This window comes from Rhinolophus hipposideros (assembly GCF_964194185.1).
Source record: "Rhinolophus hipposideros genome assembly, chromosome: 4".
Lineage (NCBI taxonomy): Eukaryota > Metazoa > Chordata > Mammalia > Chiroptera > Rhinolophidae > Rhinolophus > Rhinolophus hipposideros.
Window position 1 is genome coordinate 8,295,258 of NC_138050.1, and position 26,143 is coordinate 8,321,400.

Here is a 26,143-nt window from a genome sequence, read left to right on the forward strand (position 1 = left end):
TTGTGTTTTAGAAAGAGAAAGCCAGATGCTGAAGGAGAGGTTTGGAATAAACATGTCATTTCAGCCCAGGAGATGTGGCAGCCCCGTGGGTCATTTTCCTCCGGGGTTCTGGACACACGGGACACAGAGAATGGATCCTTCACTGCTTAGCAGCAGCATCGAGTAAATCCATTGCCACAAACCCAGCAAGCTCTCGAGCCTGTGGGAACTGGATGCATGGTCTCTAAGAGAACTGTGAATGCACAGCGGTTATGGGAGCCTGCGGATCTGGCCAGGGAAGTAAGCCTTTTCCCTATCTGTTAGGAGAAAGCCATCCATGTGATGGAGTAAGGTCAACAAAACTCGTAGGCTCCTCCTTCACCTGGGAACAGACAGGAAAACAGCACTGGAATTTCAATGTTCTACAGATTTCAAGGAGGAAAAGACTAAGAGTGGTTGCCCTCACTTCCCTCACATGAATAGAAGTCACCTTTTTAATGGCTAGAAGAAGGCTCTCCAAACAAACATCTCAGAAGCTCTGTCCCTTCTTAGTCCATACTAAGAGGACTTACTTCTTTTGCTTAAATGTGCTATTGTGCATGCTGTTTACACGGACACCTTATTTCGTTTCCTTTTTTACTTGACTTCCTCCTTCTATACACTTCAAACCCTCCCTTCCCCTACCCCATTAGGCTACCAAGCTAGGAGGTCCTCTCGTATGTGTCACGCTGTTTACAGCCTACCACATACACATACATACTGTTGGGGGATCATTATTTATTTTACAGAAACAAGATATTATACACATTTTTCTTCAACATAGTTTTGTCACTAAACCAAACATCCTGGGAAGCCCTCTGAGTCCTGTGGGTCTGACACTAATGTAGCCTTTTCATGCTCACATAATAATTCATAGCATGGATGGACCACATTTTTTTAACCATTCACCTATGGATAGGCATTCATTTTTGTTTCCAGATCTTTGTTCCCACAAACATTATGTAACAAACATCTATTAATAGAATACATTATAACATACGTACTTTTTCTTTTATTTCGATGAGACAGATTCCCAGAAGTTGGGTTGCTGGGTAAAAAGATTTTTAATTGTATAGGATTCTTCTTGGTTGCTTTCAAAAAAAGGTTCCAAGCATTTATATTTCCCTCCCAAAGGACAACAGTCATCTTCCCCCTGCTTTCTTATCAGCAATGGCTGTTATGTTATATTTAATATTCTCCAGTTTGAAAAATTAAAGATATTAACTCTTTCTTTAGAAAAATTTACATTTCCCCAACTACCAGTGACTTTGAGCATGTGTCCATATATTTGTTGAACACTTGGATTTGGAATTCTATGAAATGTCGAGTCCAGTCCTTGTCCATTTTCTACTCATGGTTTATCCCCTTTTTCTAAGAGTTCTTTGAGTATAATAGACATCAACTCTGTCTTAAGATGTCATACAATTAAATCCAAATGCACCTTGGCCCACTCACTTTCTTTATGGTTTCTTTTGCTATACAAAAACTTTTAATTTCCATGTGGTCAAGAACAGCTTCTGAGTGTCCAATTGTGGTTATGGAAGTTTTCAGGAGTTTCTTTCAGGATTCTTAGAGTTTTATTTTTTCATTATGTCTTAGTATACTTGGAATTTACTTACTATGTGGTTTAAGATTAGAGTCTGATTTTATTTGTTTTCCAAATAAAGAACCACTTGTGAGAATATAATGAATCGATCCACATTTTCCCACTAAACTGAAATACCATCTTTGACATTTACTACATTCTCATGTATTATACATCTAGAATCTAGAACTAGGATCTGGCTCTAGATTCTCTGGCTTATTTGTCTAGTTCTACGCTAATATCACACAGATTTGGTAGCGTTAGAGTATAGTCTGATGTTTAACAAAGATGAGTCTACCCTTATGATTGCTCTTTTTTGAACAACGTGCTTTGCATGTTTATTCTTAGGTGGTTGTTAATCCCATTTATACTTTAATATCATTTTATGCAACTCCTCCCCTTCCACCCCAAAACAATTACTTATTGGAGTTCTCTTTGGAATCAGATAAATTTATATATTAATTTTAGAGGAGTTTATTCTTTTATGATACTAAATCTTTCCACACAAAAAAGTAGTATGCATTTTCCATTTGTTCAAATCTCATTTCGTATACTTTGGAAGATTTCGTTCTTTTTCATATAGGTACTATAAAAATTATTCCTATGCAATGTATTATAATTTGATATATATTTGATATGTAATTAGATATATAATGTTGTATTTGATATTACAAGGCAGGATAATTTGAATTGCTATTCTGAAAGAATTATTACTCCTTTTGCATTTTTAAGTGCTCACTGCTAGAGTGAAAAAAAAATCTACTGTGTGCTAGAATTTAAAAAGCTATTGATTTTTATGTGTTTGCTATGGCTATGGTCACCTTATCAAATTCTCTTATCATTCCAGTATTTCTTTACTAGTTACTTTTGAGTTTTCTAGATATACAACCATGCAAGAACGTATTTCCATGGCCATTTTTATGTGCATATTTGTATAAGCACAGAAATAGTTCATCTTTTTTTCTAGTATATTTAACAGTTATTTAATTTTCATGGCAGTTGCTGAAAATTCCAAAACAATGCTGAGTTACATGGTGATGGCGGTCATCCCTGACTAATTTCTTACTTAAAATGAAAAAGTTTTAGAATTTTACCATTTATAGCAACATGCTAGTGGTGTTTTATATGAAGAGTCTGCATTATGTTAGTTGGCTTCTTTCTTTCCTATTTTACTTAGACTTTGTATTTTGGGTATGGCAGCTGAATTGCCTCATATATTTTTGCAGCATCTACTGGTGGGATCAAGTTTTTCTTCTTTGTTTTGTTGATATAGTGATATTTAGAAATTTGGAAACTCCTGTACTCCTGAAATAAATACTACTTGGTGAAATATTTTATTCTTTTGATACACTCTTGAACTCTATTTGCTGATATTTTACTTAGAATTTTGTCTTTATAAGTGAGGCTGGCTATGGATTTTCTTTCAATTAGGCTGGTTTGATACAATTAAATAGGACAAATTTTCTGAAACAGTTTAAAAAACAGTTATTACTTTACTAAAACATAGATACAATTTAGCTGACATCTACCTGATAATGGTAGCTTTTGTCACTGGTGGTCTCTTTAGTCTCACTCTACCCATAAAATACAATGATGTAGAAATCGGAGATTAATAACAGAATAATAATGAGAATCTAATGAGATAGCATTCATTCATCATTTTGGGAAATGTGAGAGTTCAAGTCAGTTTTCATGCTATTCAATCTGCTATGAGAGTTAAACTGAGAAGCAATGATGTGTTACTTGAGCTGGCTTGGAGAATCAGACATAAAGAATAAAACAGAAGAAGAAAAAGCAGGAGAAACACTGCTTGAAGAAAAGAGCAAGGGAGAACCCCAGCACAGAAGATGGGTCCATAGTAAATGCTTCAGGTGTCACCAATTGTCTCTTGCCACTGGGTCTTTGTGGGGTGATACTGGAGAGAAAAAGAACTGCTATATAGGACATTATTGGAACAATAATACTAAAATTGGAATATGGACTAAAGTGGATGATCGTATCCGTGTTAAATTTTCAGATTTTGGTCATTATCCTGCGGTGATGCAAGAAAATGGTCTTAGTAATTGTGCAGTAAAGTATTAAGCAGTAAGGGCCATGATGTGTTACCCGGTTCAAACTAAATGCGTTCGCAGGGGTGTATGCACACATGCCTGTGGGCAAACCTCCGTGTTCTCAAAAGGTTTGGCCCTTCCAGCCTGATGGACTCTGGAGGCCAGTGACCCTTTTGACCCCACCTCACAGATCCTTGATGTCCCTTCCCACGCTCCGCCACCACTCCTTGGTGGCCCATTCCAACACCTGCACTGTGGACTTCAAAGTAACATAGGGCATTTCACCTTGAAATTCACTTCTCTGCTGCAATATTCTCCTCTCTGTAATCTGGGGGACACAAAGTACATAAAGCACGTTCCCAACCCTAGTGGTCAAAGGTCACTGTGAGTCTTAATGTACATGAGCATCACCAGAAAAATTTCTTTAAAATGCAATATCCCTGAGAAACTCTTTGTTAAGTTGGGGTGGAGCTCAGGAGCCTGAATCTTCAAAAAATCCTAGTTATTCTCATGTAGGTAGTCTATGGACCGTATTTTGGCCAATGCCATCCTACAGCCTATCAGCACCTTATGAACAGTAGGCACACAATTCAAATTTATTGGATTCATTGGAATTGCCCAGGGCAATGGAATTAAGAAAAGAATCCAGCTCTCATACCCTGAGCATGAAAACAGGGCTAAAATCCATTTGTCGTACAACCAGGTGACATGTATTCCAGTCCTGGCTTTGGCTCTAAATCGTAGTCTCCTACGTCTCAGCCTTGTATTTTTAAATACATACGAGGGCATGTATTTAAATTCCCAGTGCCAAATCACTATGGAGCAGTCAGCATATTTCCCACTAAAGGGTCGCATAATTTTAACCTGCTTGAAACAGTCATAAGTCCTGCAAAGTTAATGTGACATAGGGAGGTCCTTAAGCCCGTATCAAGGTGGTAGGCAGATGGAGGAGCTGTTCGAGCACAGGTGATAAGTGAGCATCGATTCAGCCCTGCTCTCACCACCTGTCACCTTTGTCTCTTTGGGCTTAAGTATTAGCAATGAACGTGGCAATGAATAACAGTTACTGACTGACCGATGCTGCTGAAACTCAAGATCCGAACTCAATCTCAGTGGCATCTTCGTCTACACACCTGACCGTCTTAACCTGTAAGCTACACAGGACTGCTACAACTGTATGCAGCCTTTTATACCTAGCACCCAGTGTCGTAGCTAATTAAAAAAAAAAAGAAAAGAAAGAAAGAAAATGAAGAAAGGGTTGAGTGCATGGATGACTTGAATATCCAGCCAGAAATGTATACACAAGCTGTAAATATTTATAGCGCCACAATTTATATTATTGTATGTCTGGTAACTTCCATCTACGCCTATCTATGATGACTGCTTCAGAGTCTGAACCCCCCTGGAGCAGAGAAGTGGGAGTTAGTGTCCGAATTATGTGTGAAAGTGTAACTTAAAAATGTACCATATGGGGGTGTCTAAAGCACTAAGCTACAAGCCCCTTCTTTCTTCCTGCCAGTAAAACAGAAAGCTAAGGAGCTACTTAGTCATTTTACATAGCTTAGAATTTATATTTATTTCTAGCTTTTGAATTCATTGCAGTCAAGTAATGAAAAAAAGAACTCTAAAATTGTAAAAAATACCAAATAAGCTGATTACCATTCACCCTAGGAGCTGGAAGTCAGAATTCATTATTTTAGCACAAACTGGGGAAGAAAACCTTCTACAAGGACAGATGCTCTTTTAAGAAGGCCAAGGAGGAGAACAGCAGATCACATACTGTATGTTCGTACCTACGTTAAAAAATTCAGAAATAAAACCACAAAGTGGAATGAGTTTAGATGTAGTTCAGAAATTTTACTTGAGCTCAAAACATGAAAATGTAGCCCAGGCATTGAGTAAGGAGGTAACAAGGGTCTATTATCAAGATATATGGGTTAATAATTTCATGGGGTTATTCAAGAATGATCTGCGATGATTGAAACCATGTGTGCCGAGTTTGGGCTTCTGCAGGATGTGTCGCAGCAAAGCTGCCTGCTCTGTATACACAGGATTGACTTAGATACACTTCCCAGACATAAACAGTCAAGGACTGTCCCTGCAGCCCTGTGCGCGATCAGATAGAGCTGGAGAATGCTTACCACATTGTACAAGCCGATGCACCACCGTTCAAATAAAATCTGCCCAGAAAATCCATTAACAAAGGCGAACCAAAGCTGAAAGAGAAGAAAGTTCATGAAGTTTTACATCAATATTGACCTAAATGTTTCCATTCGCTCGAGAAGTAGCGGGAATGTGGACCACCAGCTGGACACAGCTGCGAAGGGACACAAAGCCACAGGACCATAGCGGTTGTTCTTCAGAAAACATAAATTCCCAGGATCACACATACCAATATTTTAAGGAAAATTTGTATTTAAGGCATACGACGATTTTAAGAGGTAACGTGCACATACTAACAGAAAAGCAATTTATGTTTAATTTATATCTAGTGTGTTTTGTGTCCATACTCTCTTATTGACTAGAACAGTCTTAACTTCATGTTCTTTTTCCCTAGAGTTGATTGCGTAAATGTAATTTATCTTTGTAGGACTTGCAAATAGATAAAAATTTAAAAAATAAGATCTCTTCTGCTGGTCATGTGTCTTCTTGAAATGCTGACCCTCTTTAATCGAGTGTCCACAACCACAGCAAAGGTGAAAGCACAATATATGAAAGAAACATGCTTAAATCATCTTTTGGAGTAACATGGGTTGTATAAATAAATCAAATGGGTTGTATAAATAGATTTAAAAAACTATTAGTCATGTCTTCAAGCAGTCTATAATTCTGATTAGGGAAGACTGGCATAAAAACTACTACAGAGTGCCAGGGGCATGCATGACAAGAGAATAAAACTATTTTAGAGAAGGGACGGTTGCTCATGTATAATGAGAAGAGGGGGAGGTGGTTGGAGTGGAGTAGGAGGGGCCTGAGCCATCCGCAGGAGGGACCAATACGGAATATGGAATACGAAATGCTGCTGTAGAAAATTCAGCTCAATTGATAGGATATGATAGGATTCCAGTGATTTGGGGTAGACTTTAAAGTATCTCGTGCAAATCACAGACTCCACCTTTGTAGTGTGACGTCGTGTGGCACTCGGCATTACCAAGGTGGCACACTGGCCACACAACAGCTGCCCCACGATAATCTGAGTTGAGACCAGCTCTGCTACTGAAATTTTACTGAGTCAGATTTTTCAAAATCAGTCTCTTGACACCACTAGACAAGGCTTCTTGAGACAGGAATTGTTCCCCATCCCGAGCAGCTGTACCTCGTATGATATTTGGAACAAACAGGGGCTCTCCGAGTCCCAGTGGGATCACATGACTCGTACCTCAAGCCAATCGCCAGATGAAGTTTTCTTAAGCACAAACTTCATCGCCTTATTCCTTAGTTCAAAAAGCTACAAGGGATCCCTCCTAAATCTAAGATAAGCTTGCTGCTCCTTAAAAATCTTTCCACACTCCTATTCACTCAGAATTTCAGCTATCTCCTAAGAGGTCCCCATGAGGGCTGGCTATTCTTAGTGAAGAAATATTGGTGGAGAAGTAAGAATCAGAAGTTTGTGCCGTGCTCTGTACTCAAAATATTTTTACAACACCTTTTCTAATATTAGCCATCCCTAAAATGACAGTTTTAATTGCACTGCCTCCTCCCACTCCAGGCCTTGGCAATCAATCCTTCAATCAAACTTTTAGTGCCATGCAAGCCTGGATCCACACCTGATTCAACATATTTGTAAATTGTTCCAAGGGTTTTAACCTAATTTCCCCAAGATTATACTTCTATAGTCTCCTATTCAAACAACTGAGCAAACATTGATAAATGTCTAGTAAACATGTAACTATTTTATTGCTTGACTTGGTTAATGTATTGCCTTTTGTTGAAGGTAGTGATATTTCTATTGCCCTCCCCTCCCTAATAATCAATCGAAACCAGCAAAATAATTGAAAATAGAAAAGAGATAACTACTTTCAATGAAACTGTAGTTTTAACTACAAAGGACACAGACTAGAAGCTGGTAGATATGACAAGATTAGATCAAATCAGGGGAGAATGTCAATAACAGACAAAACCTAAACAGTAAAAAGATTTACAAGAAATATGTGAAACAACCCAAGAAGTAGCTGAACCAACTCGTATTTAGAGGGTGAAATCTAGAGGTAGGGACAAGTCATGACAAGTCCGTGGCCTGATTCGGCACAGCAGGAAAATTGCAGTTAAAGGACTCTGTATGCACACATGTCTTCTCCCCCACCCCCACCCCAAGAAGCAAATGAGGAGAAAGGCAGGCACAGGAGGGAGCAGGCACAGGAGGGAGCGTAAGTGGCAATCAACTTGGCAGACACTGATTGAGATAGACTGAAAGGAAATAAATACGAAACAATCTAACAGAAAACCCCATAACATACAGAAATTCACTGTCAGACATACAGGCTTCTCGGACTCACCCAAGGAGAAGCAATGGTGTGGAGGGAGGTGCCTCCACACAAACTGATACATGACCCGTGCAGAAGAGACCAAAAATTTGATGGGAAAGTGTTCTGAAACGACTTTGAAAACCCCTCCCCGGACATCATCAAAAAATAATAAAGAGAAAAAATAAAGGAATGTAACAAAAAGTATATGAAACAATTTTTACAGCAAGAACCAGATCACATGGCAGAAGAAAATTCTGAATGCTCTTGGTGATACCTACGGACTTAAAGAAAATGTGGCTTTCCTACAAGCAAGAGCTAAAATTAGATATGTAAGGTATCAAAGAAAGAAACAAATAAGATTCAAGGTACATGAAAGGAAATATATCCCAGAATTGACACTGCTGAATCTACAATCAGGGGTGGGTAGAGTAGGCTTGAGAAAAGGAATGAACAAAGGACAAAATGTAACACTGATTTTAAGAGAAACTGACAGCCTTTTAAAGATGATTTTAAAAATTCCAAAAAGGTATACCTTGAAAAAAAGAACAAGTAGAATAGAAAAAAAAATGTTTAAAGATGTATTAAAAGAAAATTTTCTGAAATATTCCAAAACCTTAATCAGCGAATGTTGAGGGCACCCATTGTCCCCAGGAAACAAAACAACAGATACAGAAAAACCTACACCTACATATATCCTGATATGTGAGTGAATTCATGAGTTTTAAAATTCTGTAAGATTCTCTAATATATTTAGGCAAAAACAAAAAACAAACAAAAAAAACCCACAAAAAACAACCCAGTTAACCTGCCAGGGGAAAAACCAAGTTGGCTTCATATTTCTCTCTAGCAGTATACAATACCAGAAGCCAGTAGTAAATGTTTACAAGTCCTTAGGGGAAGAAAGCATGATAAGAGTTTTAGCAAAATATAGAAACCAAGGAAACAGTAAAAGCTGAAAACATTACATAAAATGTGATGACAGAAGACTACCAAATATGTCTGTTATATTAATAATACAAAATTTTTTAAAATTCTCAATGGATAAAAAAAATAAAATCCAAAATATGTATATGCTATGCACAAGAGAAACATGTCAAACAAACATGAAAAAGAAACACTAATCGACTAAGATGGATTTCATAACCCTGACTTACGAAGCCTTACAGATGAGGTCTTCTCCTACTGTTCTAACAACACTGCTTCTCCTTCACTACAATGGCCCCCATTGGTTCCTTGTAAGTATCATGTATGGATCCAACTTAATATTCTGCATCTAAAGATGAGGCAGTTATGTTAACATCATTTGGGTAATAAGCCATCTTTACCTCACTTGTTTCAAATGCCCTTTATTGTCTAACAGATTATTACCATGGCATTCAGAAAAAAATTATACGGTATTTTGGTCTCACTCCATATACTCAAATTAATTTTAGAGGCATTGAATATTTAAGCATGAAAAACAAAGCATTAGGAGGAAATATAAAAAATTACTTTTTTGTATATGAAACTGACTCTCTGTAAGACATTAAACTCAAAAGTCATCCAAAAAGAGGGATAAATTTGAAACAATTCATTGCTATAGAGAAAAACATTAATAAAGTTGAAAGAAAATTAATAAATAATACAAATATATTTGTAACATCTATGAAGACAGATGCCTAATTTCCTTAATGCATTAAGAGGTTCTTACAAATGAGAAAACTCCTGACAATCTGTTAGGAAAATAGGCAAAGAATATATGCAGTGTGGTCATGAAAAAAAACTTAGATAGAAAATCCCATTTTTTATGAAATACACACACACACACACACACACACACGGATATAATTTTTTATCTAACAGATAGGCAAAGATGTAAGTCTGGTAACCTGGGGAAACAGCTAATCTCATACCCAGTAGGCAATACAGAATGGGTTTAATGTACTTTTCTTTTGACCCAACAATTCCACTTTTAGGGACATACTCTAAATTATATCTTATAGCTATAATCACACAGTATTCAACATGAAAATACAAGAGTGTTTACCATAGCATTATCTGGAAAGATAAAAAATTAGAACTCGTATGTATACTGATAGCTGGTTAAATGCATTATGATTCCTCCATAACAATGAAACATTATGCTGATATTAAAAAGAGTAATATAAATCTGTAAGCACTATAATATAAAATCTTACAGATATGTTATTCAAATAAAAAATATCAAGGTGTATGTTGAATGGTCATGATTGTACAGAATAGATGTATACACTCATATGCATGGCAACTTTTTGGAAGACATATAAGAAATTGTTAATATTCATTACCTTTTAGTAACACCATATCTCTGGTGGATATGACGGAGATTCATGTCTACATCTGGGACTGTTCTGAACTTTGAAAACATGTTCATGTTTTATTGCTATAACTGTTTCCAGCAGGAATTCTCAACTTGGGTTCATTTTGCCTCCCAGGAGACACCTGACCATATCTGGGGACCTTTTTGATGGTTTTACAGATATCAAGTGGTAGAGGCCAAAGATTCTGCTAACCATCCTACAAGGTCCAGGACAGCTCCCTACAACAAGGGATTATCTGCTCCAAAATTTCAACAGGGACATGCTGGAGAATCCCTGGATGAAATAAATAAGTTTATTACTGTGTTTCCCCAAAAATAAGACCTAGCCGGACCATCAGCTCTAATGTGTCTTTTGGAGCAAAAATTAATATAAGACCCAGTTTTATTATACTATAATATAAGACCGGGTCTTTAATATAATATAATGTAATGTAATGTAAGATAATATAATACTGGGTCTTATATTAATTTTTGCTCCAAAAGATGCATTAGAGCTGATGGTCTGGCTAGGTCTTATTTTCGGGGAAACACAGTAAGTCAACCTGACAAAAATTAGAAACCAGGTTGCACGACTCCATGCTATGTGTAAATTCGGAAAGCTTCACTTTTCAAATAACGCCCCTCTAGCCAGACCTGACTCATAGGACCAACGGCCCAGTTCTTTACAGGCCATAGAAACATCAAATGTAAATCCACACTTCACATATTTAGATCCCTGAAACAGAAATATACCTGTATAAATTATTAATGACAAGTTACATTAAAGACTGAGAGTAAATTGTACATAACTAAGACGCTCAAGTTGATGAAAATGTACAATATGGAAAAAAATCCGAAGAAATCAAGCATCTCATAGTCAGCATTACTCTTTGCTCCAAGCAATCCTGAACCATGTACAAATTTTCAGTCTTCCCTCGATTAACATTCTTGATTAGCTGAATGTTGGGATAGCTCCTTCTAAGCAGCCAGTTCTGATTCTGTCTGAGTTGGCACTGCCTTGGCCACATGTGTCTTCAAACATTTTCAAAATGTTTGTCCTAATTTTTATCAGTTGCAGGTGCTGCAGTTTTGTGAAAAGTATAAACAAGCTCCTTCTCGACATTTCCAGTTCAATTTCAATCTTCACTTAAATAATCCATCATTAAATGATCAGACCGGAACTATTTATTCGATAGAGAAAAAAAAAAAGAAAACCAAAATAAAATAAAACAAAACAAACAAAAATCCATCCCCTAATTTCAAAATCCATGAGCTGGTTTTTCTTACTTTGTAAACACTCAAACTTGATTTCATTTTGGCAAGATTTCCATAGGTGAAATGGAAAAATATGAGAACACACTGTATTTTTAAATATTTACACAAACGTACTTCGTTTTTATTTTATTTATTCATGAGACAGGTACATGATGGCTCCCTGACACACTATAAAATCAGACTTTCACACTGGTTAGTTATATACAAATGCTAATTCATATACAAAAAAAGAGAAAGCACTGCCCAATTCCTAAACATTAATGTCATTTTTGGTGGACCACAAGTTCCACGGTGCATACAACCAGACACACAGCCCTCAATGCAAACAGATGGCCAGTCCCCCCTCGATATGCAGTGACTTGGACCACGGCTTGCTTATAGCCACTAAATTTTACTTTTCTGGATTAATGGGGGGGAAAGATTCCTCTGCCTTTACTTTCTTTTTAAGTAGGAATGCTATTAAATGAATACAGTCAAAGTCAAAGTGGAGAGAGCCAGGTTCTGCCTGGACGGCCTCAGACTTGGTGAGTTGGTGGGAAGAGCTGCCAAGCACTGATGGTTTGCCAAGCTCCTGGGGTTTTGGTCCTAAAACATAGTGCTGTTATGAGCAAACTGACCCAAACTTATTAAATAGCTTTTCCTTCTTGGAAAAAATCCTTGCTTTAACTGCTGCCTCACTGCCAAAAATGCAGTAACCGTCTTGGCGAATTGCACAGACTCCTGTCTCGAGGTCCTAGCTGCCATTGTACAATCTCAGCAGGCTGTACCTGCCACCACTCAGGCTCTCAACTAACAGCCGACATCTTAGATGATCGCTTCATTGGGGAATGAAAGGAACTGTTCCTTCTAAGACCCATGGAAGGGGGCTGAAGTGGAAAAGTTACCCTGTAGAGAATACGGTTTCTCACAAAAGTGGTAATGCCATCATGATTGACTGACTAGCATGTCAGGTCTGAGCTAATTAACTGGCATTAACGGTATCTGTTGTTTGAAAGGCAAAGTGCTACAGTCTTTTTGGAATTCGATCTGGTAATATGTATTAAGTGAAAAAATTAGCATCTACTTCATCTATTTTCAGAAATACATTTCTCATAAATAAAAGCACATTTACATAAAAACAGACCTTGTTTTGCAGTACTGTTAGTAGTAAAAATAAGACAAACAAAAAGCAGAAAGTAGGGTGAAATAAAACCAAAAGTTCTTTATTGGGGCTGAATGTAGCAAGTCTATGAAATATTAAGCACTTATCTTTTAAAATATTAAATCTGTAGGTATGTAAATAAAGAAATGTATGTCAAAGAAATAGTATTAGATAGACAAAAAGCAAAAAAAAAATAAAATAGGTAAGTTGGTAGGAAGGTAGGTAGGCAGACAGAAAATCAAGGGGTAAAAATCAGGGATGCTTTTATAGAGCAGGAGTTATCAGAAATAATGATAACAACGGTGGCAGCAAGATACCCAAAAACCTTTCCCCTTAAGTATCTTTTGTCCAATAAATTATGAGATTGACTGGCTAGAATTAAATGGAGACTATTGCAGTAAGTGGGCAGGATTTCATCTCTAAAATCTTTGGAGAGTTTTTCTCTTTCTGAGTCAGTCCTGGATAGGTGAAATGCTAGCAGCAAACATCACATACTTGTAAAAACTAATAATGACTTTTCAAGGCAAACACACACAAAAACAAAGTTACAGAATACTGTGTACAGGCTCCATGTTTTGTAAAACCACAACAAAAATATCTACATATGTTTTTATGAGTACAAAGAGAGGGACGGAGGCTAGCTAAACTGCTCCTATTGATTATCTAGAGGCAGATGAAGGTACATTATTTTTTCTTTATATATCTCTACTATTGTTTCAACACATAAGCATTACTTTAAAGAATTATGTAAAAGAAAAGACCTTACTATTCTCGATCACGGTACGATGCCTCATTTCTCTTTTAGCTTGTCATGCCCTATAATTTTTGTTGCATTGTTACCTGTCTACCCCACGATTTGTAAGATGTGTGGAGCCAGAGATTATATCGATTCCACTCACCACTCAGGATTACACGGCCAGGATACAGCGCAGTGTTTTGCACACAGTAGTAGGTACTCAACAAACGAGTACATGCAGAATAGTATGAACACTTGACATATGCGAGGAAAGCTCACTTAAATGTGAGTATAGGACAGATCGACACATTGGTCAAATAGGTTTCATCCCAGTCAAGCACTTAATTGCTGTGGAGCGTGGGTATCTTCCTTAATCCCCCCAAACTTCATTTTTTAAATGAGTGAATGGAAAGAAAACCACAAACTGCAGAATTGTCATGTTTGCTGTTTTTGATGATGATGATAAAAGCTAACAAGCATTTTATGCTTACTCTGCGCCAAGAATCTCACACTGTAAATGGATTATCTCATTTAAACCTCACAGCAATCCTAACAAGTAGGCATTTTCTCCATTTCACAAATGAGGAACTCAGGGCACAGAGAAGATTAAAGACATTATGGCTAGTACCAAGTATGTGTTTAATAGACTGGAGTTACTAATAGTAGACCCTGTATAACAAATAAGTGACTTTTTAAAACATCAAAGTTAAGGCAATTCTGAATTGAATCAGTATTTATAGCTACTAACTTGCCATGTTGCTGATATTTTAAGATTTTTATATCAACAAGATACTTCATAACAATAAGTACATAAGCAGATCAAAAAACTTATTAATGACCTAACTCTTAAGCCTCTAACGCCATGTAAGGAAGTTAAAAGATCCTTTGTAGATTAGGGTGTAAACTATTTTGAAAAACAGGCTGCAAAAACTCTTCCCCATCTTGCATAACAAAATGCAATCACTCTAGTTTGAAATATTTTCCTGTAAGATTTTGAGCTAAAATATTGCAATATTTTACTAATATGGTTGAAACTGACACAGTAGACAATCAAAAGTAAACTTTTCACCTTCCAAATTCTTTGAATAAAAAAACAACATAAGTTAATACTAATGTGAAAATTAAAGTTATGTTGAAAGGGATTAGAATCTCAAAAGTATAAAATAGAAATTTTACATGCGAATAAATGTAGCATATGATGTGCACATATAAATTTCTTACTTAAGCATTTTCTTTTCCATTAAAATCCCAAACGATGCATGAAGTTGAATCTTATAGCCCAAAAGTTGCAAAAGTTCGTGAAGGGAAGTCTGGTAAACACTTTTAAAGTTTCCTTAATTATTAAGTTTTTGGTGCTACAAAATGCCTCTGTTTCTGCAAAATTACACGTTCATACTATGGAACATCAGGTAAATACAATATCGTGTTTCCCTCACATAAAAGACCATAATACCGACCAGATGGTGTATGCACAATTAAATTGATTTTTAATAAGGAATTCTTGGCACAATAGAATGTAATCGCTCCAAATTGTGTCAAGGACTACTTACATTTTTTATAGTTCAAGGCTTAGCCTCTTCAGCCCAAATCCTGTGTTACAGTGTTTTGGGGAACAAATAGCTCTGGAGACCAGTAATGAAATAACGAGCCTTTCATCTGGAGGTCATTGGTTAGGATCTGCTATCGTTCATTAATGACAGTTTTTTTCAACCTCTTGCTGTTGGAACAGTGGCGGGGGATTTCATTATGGTAAGAGTAGCAGAAATATGCATAAGATCATTTCATTTATGGACAGGATCTATGGCAAATATTTGAGAACATGTGTTTTATAACCAATAAAGTTATGCTCTAAATGTATTGACAGTAAGATGCAATGCCAGGCTCCACAGACCAGGGTCGTACGAAGGCAGAATATTGATGCTGTCTCTCCACCCCCATCAGCCTGTCGCCTGGGCAAGGTGTGACATTTCTTTTTCTTGTTTTCTTGCTCTGGAAAGTTGGAGGTCTGTCTACTCTCTCAGAGGACAATTATAAGGAAATAATCACTATTTTTAAAAAAATTTAGTTATTGAACTATTGTAGGAGTCACGAAGGTGAAGAAGACATCATCCTTCCCCTTGAAGACTTCAGTCTGGTTGGGGACAGGCTTGGGATCAGTCAGAGGGATGGAAAAGTTCTTTGGGAACATAATAGAGGGAGAAATGGGTTCTGTCTAAAGGAGTCACCACAATTTTCCAGTGGTGGTGGGCAGTTGGCCTGGGTCTTGAAGTATCAGATTCCATTCATCAAATTGGTGGGTGGAGAAGGGGCATTAAAGGTATTTGGAACAACTTATACATAATTTTAGCAGATGTGAATTTCCAGGTGGCTAGAACAAGAAAAATGAAGTGAGAGGAGAGGGCTGGGTTCAGACTGTGAAGGACACTAGACAGGTGTTCTTCAAATATGGGAACAGCTATGCTACACTGGCTGAGAGAAATGTGAAAAACTATGTATCCAAACGTCTGAAAAACACTCTCAGTATATTTTTATTTATTTCATTGTGGTAAAATATACATAACATAAAATTCACCATTTTGATTGTAAATGCAAATTCCGTGGCATTAAGTACATTCACATTGTTATAAAACCACCACCACCATCCATCTCTAGAACTTTTTCATCACCCTAAACTGAAACTGTTCCTATAAACAATAACTCTCCATTCCCCCTCCCTCCATCCTTGGTAACCACTTTTCTGTTTTCAGTCTCTATAAATGTATCTGTTCTACTTACTGCATATAACTGGAAAAATGCAATGTCTGTCCTTTTTGTGTCTGCCTCATATCTCTTAGCATAATGTTTTCAAGGTTCATCCATGTTGTAGCAATGATCAGAATTTCATTCCTTTTTAAGGCTGAATAATGTTTCATTGTATGTCTAGCTCACATTTTGCTTATTCACTAACCGATTAATGTTTCCAGCTTTTGGTTACTGTGAACATTGTTGCCCAAATATCTGTTCCACTCTTTGCTTTCAATTATTTTGGGTATATATCCAGAAGTGGAATTGTTGGACTATTTGGTAATTCTATGTTTAGCTTTCTGAGGAACCTCTACACTGTCTTCCACAACAGCTGCACCATTTTACTTTCCCACCACCAAAGCACAAGTGTTCTAATTTCTCCATATTCTCATCAATGCTTGCTATTTTCGATTTTTTTTAATAGTATCCATTCTAGTGGATGTGAATTGGTATCTCACTGTGGTGTTGATTTGTATTTTCCTAATAGTTACAAATGTTGAGCAACTTTTCATGTGCCCATTGGCCACTTAAATATCTTCTTTGCAGAAATGTATGTAGGTCTGACAATTAAGTTCGTGAACTTATTGCAACAATGTTGCTAAACTTTTTTGGTATCAGAGGGATTATTCATTATGAATTTGTACCAACTAGACAAATAGTTAACCAAGTTGACTAACTGGAAGTGCTGAAAATGCTACGTGAAAAAGTTAGATGACCTGAACTTTTCATCAACAATTCATGGCTCTTGTGTCAGCTCACATGGCACTGTCTGTGAGGGAGTTTTTAGCCAGTAAACAAATAACTGTATTGGAACACCCTCCCTACTCACCTGATCTGGCCCCCAATGACTTCTTTCTTTACCTGAAGATAAAGGAATTGAAAGAAAGACATTTGAAGACATTCAGGACATCAAGGGTAATACAATGACAGCTCTGATGGCCATTCTAGAAAACAAGTTCCAAAATTGCTTTGAAGGGTGGACTAGGCACTGGCCTTGGGGCACAGCTTCCCAAGGGGAGCACTTCGAAGGTGACCGTAGTGATATTCAGCAGTGAGGGATGTGGCACTTTTTCTAGGATGAGTTCGCGGACTTATTTATCAGACCCCCTATATTTTAAGTCCTTTAATGATTTTTGAATTGGGTTTTGTTGTTGTTGAGTTGTAGGAGTTCTTTATATATTCTAGATAGTAATCCCTTATTAGATATATGATTTGCAAATATTTTTTTCCTATTCTGTGCATTGCCTTTTCACTCTGTTGACAGTTTCTTTTGATGCACTTTTTTTAATTTTAAGAATTTTAAGAAGTATAATTTATATTATCTTTTGTTGCCTGTTCCATTAGTTACATATTGAAGAAATCATTGCCAAATCCAATGTCACGCTTTCCCCCTATGATTTCTTCTAAAAGTTTTATAGTTTCAGCTCAAAATGATCCATTTTGAGTTAATTTTTCTATGTGCTGTATGGTAAGGGTCCAATTTTCTTTTGCAGGTGGAGATTTTATCCACAACATCTGTTGAAAAAATGGTCCTTTCCCCATTGAAGGGTCTTGGTACCCTTATCAAAAATCATTTGGCCATATATGCAAGGGTTTACTTCTGGGCTCTCTAGTCCATTGGTCTATATGTTTGTCTTTATGCCAGTACCATGCTGTTTTGATTGCTGTAGCTTTGTAGCAAGTTTTGAAATCAGGATCTGTGAATCTTCCAAACTCACTCTTCCTTTTCAAGATTGTTTTGGCTATTTTGAGGTCTCTTGATTCCATAAGAATTTTAGGATGAGTTTTTCTATTTTTGTAAGAAAAGTCATTGGGATTTTCATAGGGATTACACTGAATCTGCAGATTACTTTGGTTTCAATTTATTTTTAAGGGATTGTAAATTTTTTAATGATAAGGTTAAGTAGTTGCAAAGGATATAATTTCTGGCATATTGTAAATTATCACATTTTAAAATAAATTTACATCATTTAAAAAATGTAGTCAGTGGATTCTAAGTACCCTAAGTGGATGCCCATCACAACTCACTTTAAAAAATACACGAACAAATATTTCTCTAACAGTCAGAAATTTTACACCATTATTATTATTATTATTTTTATTATTATTAATTTTTTAATTGGGGAATGTTGGGGAACAGTGTGTTTCTCCAGGGCCCATCAGCTCCAGGTCAGGTTGTTGTCTTTCTTTCTTTTTTTTATTTTATTATTTTTTAAATTTTAATTAATTAATTAATTAATTAATTTACTTTTAATTTATTGGGGTGACAATTGTTAATGAAATTACATACTTTCAGGTGTACAATTCTGTATTACATCATCTATAAATCCCATTGGTTGTTGTCCTTCAGTCTAGTTGTGGAGGGCGCAGCTCAGCTCCAAGTCCAGTTGCCATTTTCAATCTTAGTTGCAGGGGGCGCAGCCCACCATCCCTTGCAGGAATTGAACTGGCAACCTTGTTGTTGAGAGCTCGTGCTCTAACCAACTGAGCCATCCGGCGTTCCCTCTGGCAGCTCAGTGGTAGCTCATTGTCTTCAATCTAGTTGTGAAGGGCGCAGCTCACTGGCCCATGTGGGAATCGAACTGACAACCCTGTTGTTAAGAGCTAGCGATCTAACCAACTGAGCCATCCAGCTGCCCCACCATTATTTTTATCTTGAACTTGTTTACCATTCCACTTTACCCATATATAACTTAACCCTAGCTTAATGTATTTTTGTTTGAAAGTCTTTTATCAATCACCCTATCATATTTCACAAAAATGATGACTAGAAATTAAAATTAATTTTCTGTGGCTATATGGCTATAAGTGTTAAAAAAATTCTTCTGAATTAAGTTTTCATTACAATCACTAGTGGTATACAATGGAGAATAACATGCATTTTGATACTTATTAAACAATAAAATTTTGTTAGAAATACATCTTTTAATGAGCTAGATGGAGCTGAGTCCTCCTTCAGCACATTAGTTCATCTAACTGTGGAAGAATATTAGCTACTGGTAGATTGAGACAAGGCTCGGCTCCATTTCTATTCCTATTGCTCATTTCTATAGCTCTAAGTCTTGAGAAATCTACTTCACATAATAAATGAGAATATAAAGTTTGGTTAGAGCAATAGCCATCAGTACTTTGGACCGCTGAGCCATGTGCCAAAAAACAAAACAAAACAGTGCTCTAGTAGTAGAGTTATTTGAAACCATCTATGTGCTGTCATCTTGATTAGGTCCTTTTCAAAGTTTTCTAAAAGCAAAGAAAAAGAAACCATTGACTCGCAAATAATTTGTTAACGATTCATCAGAATCATTTACTTTCCTAACTTCTAGGAAGTATACCCAAAGGCTGTACCAAGTTGTTTCAAATAACTTCTAGTTACTAGGTATACACCAAGAGAATTGAAAAACATGTCTATACAAAAACTTGCATATGAATTGCATAGCAGTATTATTAATAATAGACAAAAAGTGGAAAGATCTCAAATGTTTATCAACTGACAAATAGATACATAAAATGTGGTAGGTCCATAAACATGAAGGAACCCTTGAAAACCTTATGTTAAGTGAAAGAAGCCAGAAACAAAATGCTGCATACTGCATGATTACACTTTTATGAAATGTCCAGAAAAGGCAAATCCATAGAAACAGAGAGTAGAGTTTGCCAGATGCTTTGATGGTGGTGGGGGGGCGATGTGATGTGACTGATAATGGGATGGGTTTTCTTTTAGGAGTGATAAAGTGTTGGAATTATACAGTTGTGACAGCTGCACAAGTCTGTGAATGTACTAAGACCCCTCAATTGTACACTTCTAAGGGGCACATTTTATGGTATGTGAATTATATTTCAATAAAAAAAGAACTTTGGTTTTAGTTCTCACCTCTAATTCCAATACCAGCTATCTACCTAGCTGCCTACCAGACATGTCATTGGATCGGTTCAAATTCTCCAGGCCTGCAGTAATGTAGAAGAAATACAAGATTGCCTCAGATAAGACTTCCATTATAGTCTTGATTCAGCCCCTAAATAGCCACGTGATTTCAGGCAATTACCATAGCCTTTCTTCATCCCACTTCTCCTTCTTTGAAAAAAGACCAAGTTGGGCATGATAATTTCTATGGGATCTTTTGAATTAAAAATTATGTCTCTATGTCACTGTGGGGGGCTTCAAATGAAAATGCTTCAAAACTTCATCTCAGCCACAATCCAACACCAAATAATTATCAGATAAAGTAAGAGTTCATCTTACTTTATTAAAGATAGAGATGATCCAATTTTAATTTCCCCATCTACTTTCTTTGTAACCCCAAATCTCTGATGGCACGCTAAGCCACCTTATATATATTTTCTGTTCATTCATCTACCAATTTCTTCTGGTTGTATGGCTACTTCTTAATCAGGGTCTTGGGTCCATTCCCATCTTTTTCTATCATTTCTCTCAAATGTCCAGGCTCTACCAGACTTTTGGCTCTTTAGCCTCTTCCTGTGAACAGATTATCTTCCACAGTTCAAAAAAAAAAAAAAAAAAGAAAGGAGAGAGAGAGAGAGAGAGGGAGGGAGGGAGGGAGGGAGGGAGGGAGGGAGGGAGGGAGGGAGGGAGGGAGGGAAGGAAAGAAAGAAAGAAAGAAAGAAAGAAAGAAAGAAAGAAAGAAAGAAAGAAAGAAAGAAAGAAAGAAAGAAAGAAAGAAAGACCATTCCTCATCTACCTAAAGGAAAGCTGTTTACTTATTAAAGAAATCTATACTTCTAGCTTCCATTTCCAGATCAACTGAGTCTCAGCCTCCACAACTCAACCCCAACCAGGACAGTACTGAAACTAGTCTGACAGATTCCTCCCCACCTAATCATCAGATTTAATGACCATTATAAGTCCTCATTATTCTTCCCCTCTTTGGAGCCTCAGTAATGACCTTTCAAATTCATCTCCCTCTTGGCTGCTGTGATGTGATGTGACACTTGTACTCTTCCAATTTTTAGTGTCATTCCTTTTTTGTCCTTGCCATTTCCTTGTCGTGAGCCAGACCCTTATGTGGCAGTATCGGGAGACTTGGGGCTGGGCCTTCATGTCTTCCCTTTCATCACTCCCCTATGAGGATCTCATCTATTCCTGAGGCCCAAAAAAGCCTCTTCATATAGATGACTTTCAAACTGCATTTCTAATATCAACCCCCCTTTTTCTAACCGACAGGCTGCTGACCATCTTCATCTTTACGTATCACTGCAACTTTTAAAAATAATTAATAGACTTTACTTTTTAGAGCAGCTTTACAGAAAAAAATAAGCAGAAAGCACATAGTTCCCATGCCACCCACACAGACCCATAGAGTTTCTCATATTAACATCTTATATTAGTGTGGTACAATTGCTATTGATGAGCCAATATTAGTACATCATTTTTAACTGAACTCCATAGTTTACATTAGGGGTCACGCTTCATATTATACAGTTCAATCGATTTTGACAAATGTGAGATGTCATGTATCCATCATCCTTGTACTTCACTACCCTAAAAATCCCATGCTTTGCCTATTCATCCCTTCCTGATCCCCTCATAACTGCAATTTTAACATTGCTAAAACCAACTTGTCACTTCTGGTTCAAGATGGCAATATAGGAGGATCCTGAATTCACCTCATCCCACAGATATACTGAATCTACAGCTACCCATGGAACAATTTCCTCAGGGAAAACAACCAAAACTAGCTGATCAACTTGTATACATAGGCCGATGAGAAAAAACTCACATCAAAGTGGGTAGGGGAGGCTAAGCTAAGACACGATCTTACCATACCCACCCCTTCCCTGGAATAGCAACCCACAATTTGGAGGGAACTCATGCACTTGAGCTTCTCCTTAGGGAGCAAAGGGTTGTTACCCCACATATGGCACTCCATATTTTAAGACCTGCACCTGAGAGATGAACCTCCCAAACATCTAGCTTTGAAAGCCAATGGGGCTTGTATTCAGGGGACCCACAAGGTTATATAGCGAACAAAGAAACAGTTCACATGCAGACAACCCACACCAGGATCCAGTGCAGAGGCATCTGACTGAAACGCGCCCAGACTTTGGTGTAGAGGCTTATTTGCTTATCTGAAAGTGTTAACCTGAGGGGCAGGCATTTAATTTAACACTCATTGAGGGGCCTACTGAAATACCCTCCAGGGATGGATATTGGTGGGCACATGTTTGCACTCTCCCTCTGCCATGTTCCAGAGCACTGGAATCTCCTGGCATGGAAGCTGCCCGTGTGTCTCGTGCCCTGGCTTTTACATATAGTGCCCCAGGTTTTGTGGCTGCTTCCCAGGGGGACACCCCTTGGGAAGTGTCATTTGGCTCTGGTGACCAATGGGGCTTGTGTGCATGAGTTCAATGGGATGGTAACAAAGAAACAGTTCTTAAGAGGTCATCACTCAGGGCCCAGTGAACAGGAAGCAGACAGAAATACCTATGTCTTAGTCTTCTCCTGAAATAAGTATATTTGCATACTTTTAAAACTGCTGTCTGAAGATCTGACTTCCAATCAGCCTGAATCTAGGTGCTGACTGAGATGCTCCCTTTTGGGACACTGTAAGTCTTGGCACATCCTTAAGTACTTGAGAACCACTAAAAATAAAGTAGGCTGCTTGAATAATCACAAAGGTTTGAGAGACAACCAAAAGCTAGGGTAGGGTGAACAGTAAGGTTCATTTCCTACTTGAGGCCATTCCTTCAAGACTGGGAGAGGGGGCTGGTTTATCTAATGGTTTCTAAGGGAAACCAACACAGAGAGTCAAGGAAAATGAAGAAAGAGGAATGAAAGAAAAAGATAAAACATTAGAAAAAGACTTTAATGAAACAGAGCTAAATGACTTACCTGACAGAGAGTTCAAAATAATGGTCATAGAGATGCTCACTGAGCTTGGGAGAAGAATGAATGCACATAGTGAAAACTTCAACAAAGAAATAGAAAATATAAGAAAATACCAAATAGAAGTCACAGAGCTGAAGAATATAATAACTACACCAAAAAATACAATAGAAGGCTTTAATACCTTGTTTCCCCAAAAATAAGACCTAGCCGGGCCATCAGCTCTCATCCGTCTTTTGGAGCAAAAATTAATATAAGACGCAGTCTTGTATTATAGTAAAATAAGACTGGGTCTTATATTAATTTTTGCTCCAAAAAGACGGATTAGAGCTAATGGTATGGCTAGGTCTTATTTTCGGGGAAGCACGGTAGCAGACTAGATGTAGAAGAAGAAAGGATCACAGAACTTGAAGACAGGGCAGTGGACCACACCCAAGCAGAGCAGTAAAATCAACCTGTCACTTTCCACCCAACTCGATTTCTCTCTCTTTGCCCCCACTTGAAGGCTTAACGTTGAGTTCAAGATCCTCTCCTCCTTCTCTCACTCCCTTCTCATTCATTCCATTTGTGGTGTCTTCTGTTTTCTCTGCCTTCATTTTTCTTTGTTGTTGTATTCTACTGTAAATTGTGAGATTCAGTTCAAACAAGGGACCTGCTCTATATCTGTTTGTAGAGCAAGTATCGCCAGGGTCTGAAATATATTTTGTCTTCAAACAAATGAATAATGACCTCCTGTCTCAACACCAGGAGCTGGATCTTGTGATCTACCTTCTGAAGTAGCAAATGCTATATTACAGTGAGTATATGCTATTTCTGATTTTGAGTTTAAAGCGTTTGCAATGTTTTTCACTCTCTTATAAGTATTAATATATACTTACAGTGAATTAAACAGTCCAGAAAAAACCAAGAGCTATACTGGTAATCATTCAAAATCGATGAATGCCTTCAAATCAATATAACAACTGACTGTTGTAAAGAGCTGTAGGCTTCGTCAAGACAGTAACACAAATATTTCCACAGTTGCAATGCTAGATGCCACATGCCATTTTATAAACACTCTTTGTACTTAATTTCTGAAATGCCAATATTGTTTTCTCTATGGATATGTTTGGTGAATATATCTATATGCATAGCCTTAGATTTCAAGCATGTGGAGATTTCTAAAGCAGCCTTTACTTTTGAATAAATTATACATATTACAGTTTTTTTTGCAAACAAAAGATATGTTACCTCACTACCCTTAAATAAGGGTAAATAAGAAAAAGTAAGCTAACTCTAAGTATCTATTTCTCTAGCAAAGTCAGAATTTGCAAGAAATGAGAAAAGATATTTTAACAAAATCCTTAGCCAAACACCTAAAATACATGGACTGAAAATTAATAATCCAGAAAACAGAAGTTGGCAACTGAATGTTTCATGTCAGTGGTTGGATAACTGTTACATTCTGGACCTAAGAGCTGCGTAATTCAGGACTATCAATCAATGCTAAAAATCTGATGGCAGTGTCTAACTGTTTAACACCTCATTTTTCTCCTAAACAGACCTCTTAAACCTCAGCTAGCTTCTGCCTTTTCATTATGTTAGAAGTCCCCTTGGACAGGGCTACGATTTTAAGTTCACAGAATTCATTGTTCTAAACACTAAGTGAAGAAGTCATTTAGCAGGGCCACCAAATCCAGACAGTGGCAGCTAGGTAGTGAGGTCTCATTAGGCTCGGAGTACCTCTCCCTCAGGAGTTCCTGTATGGTAAAGCAAAATGCCAGCCCAACTGAAACTTTGTCTTCAAAGAAAAAGAGAAAAAGTTCATTTTTAAAGACACTGTTAGATTTAGAATGTGTTTTGAAAAAGCTCTTGACAGTTTTTGTGACCCGATAATAATGGAGAAACTAGCTGCTAGTCCTACGAATGCAGACACAATTGTTTCTCTGTTTGTCAGATCCATGCAACACAATTACAAAGCTACAAAATTCATTATATAAAATTGGTTAGTATCATAGAAAACTAAACTCCAAAACATGGAGATATTTCAGAGTTAAAATGAGCTTCCCTGTCACTTGTCAGCGCAGGTAGTCTTTTAAATTTTTATAACTTTTCAAGTAGGAACCGCTTATTTCTATCTTCACTCTTTTACTATAAATCGTAATATACACTAACACTTCTTCCCAACCAAGAATTCTATGTTAGTATCATTAAAGCAACCATTCCTCACATCCCAAGAAAATAATTATAAATTAACACAAGCATTATTTAATATCCTGGAAAAAATGAAAAGGCTCTCTAAGTTTAAACAAAACATTTTGCCAAAGTATACAGTACATTATATGTACCAGCAGTCACTTCACCAGGAGAATATTATTAGTGTGCTTTTTCCTCACAAAATGTATCTGTTTGTGCTTGCCGTGGGTAATCATTGATTGTTTCTCCTGATACATAAATGGAAGTTCTTGCTTCTTCACAGTATTTCAGTGTATGCTCTCGTATATAAGTAGGCAAAAGTGCTAAAGACGGTGTTGCAGGACAACTGGAGATACAGACAAACATACACAAAAATGCAAGTACTTTCTCAGATGTATCATCAGTAACATGACTCCAAAAATCATAGTACTTGGACCAACTCTAATTTGGGCAAACAGTAGATAATAATTGGATGTGTTATCAATGAACAACTTTCCTGAGTCCACCAGAGTTTCACATGGAGAACCTAAAAAAGACTTCAGGTAAGGGTAATATTGCAGCTGGTTGTCGAAGGATGGGCAGGCTACGACACTTCAATACTATGCTATAGGGAAGAGGGAAGTGGCATTTTGGGTTCAGATGGTGGTATAAACAAGAGAGCATGGCAGCGTATATCATCTGTGTGATAATTGTTTATTAAAGGATTGGAGCTAAATAAAATTTATCCCTGGGCCAAGTCTTTACAAATACGCTA

The 26,143-nt window shown here is 37.1% G+C and overlaps 1 protein-coding gene across 1 annotated transcript in view; it reads right to left on the minus strand.

The window, feature by feature from the left end:
- Window positions 1-26,143, minus strand: part of ATP8A2 (ATPase phospholipid transporting 8A2) — a gene marked incomplete at its 5' end in the record, with an annotated part of 553,717 nt that overhangs the window by 150,437 nt on the left and 377,137 nt on the right. Inside the window, one exon of the mRNA XM_081046135.1 lies at window positions 5,796-5,870. Within this exon, the coding sequence (XP_080902261.1) occupies window positions 5,796-5,870 (75 nt within the window). The remainder of the gene's footprint in view (window positions 1-5,795; window positions 5,871-26,143) is intronic.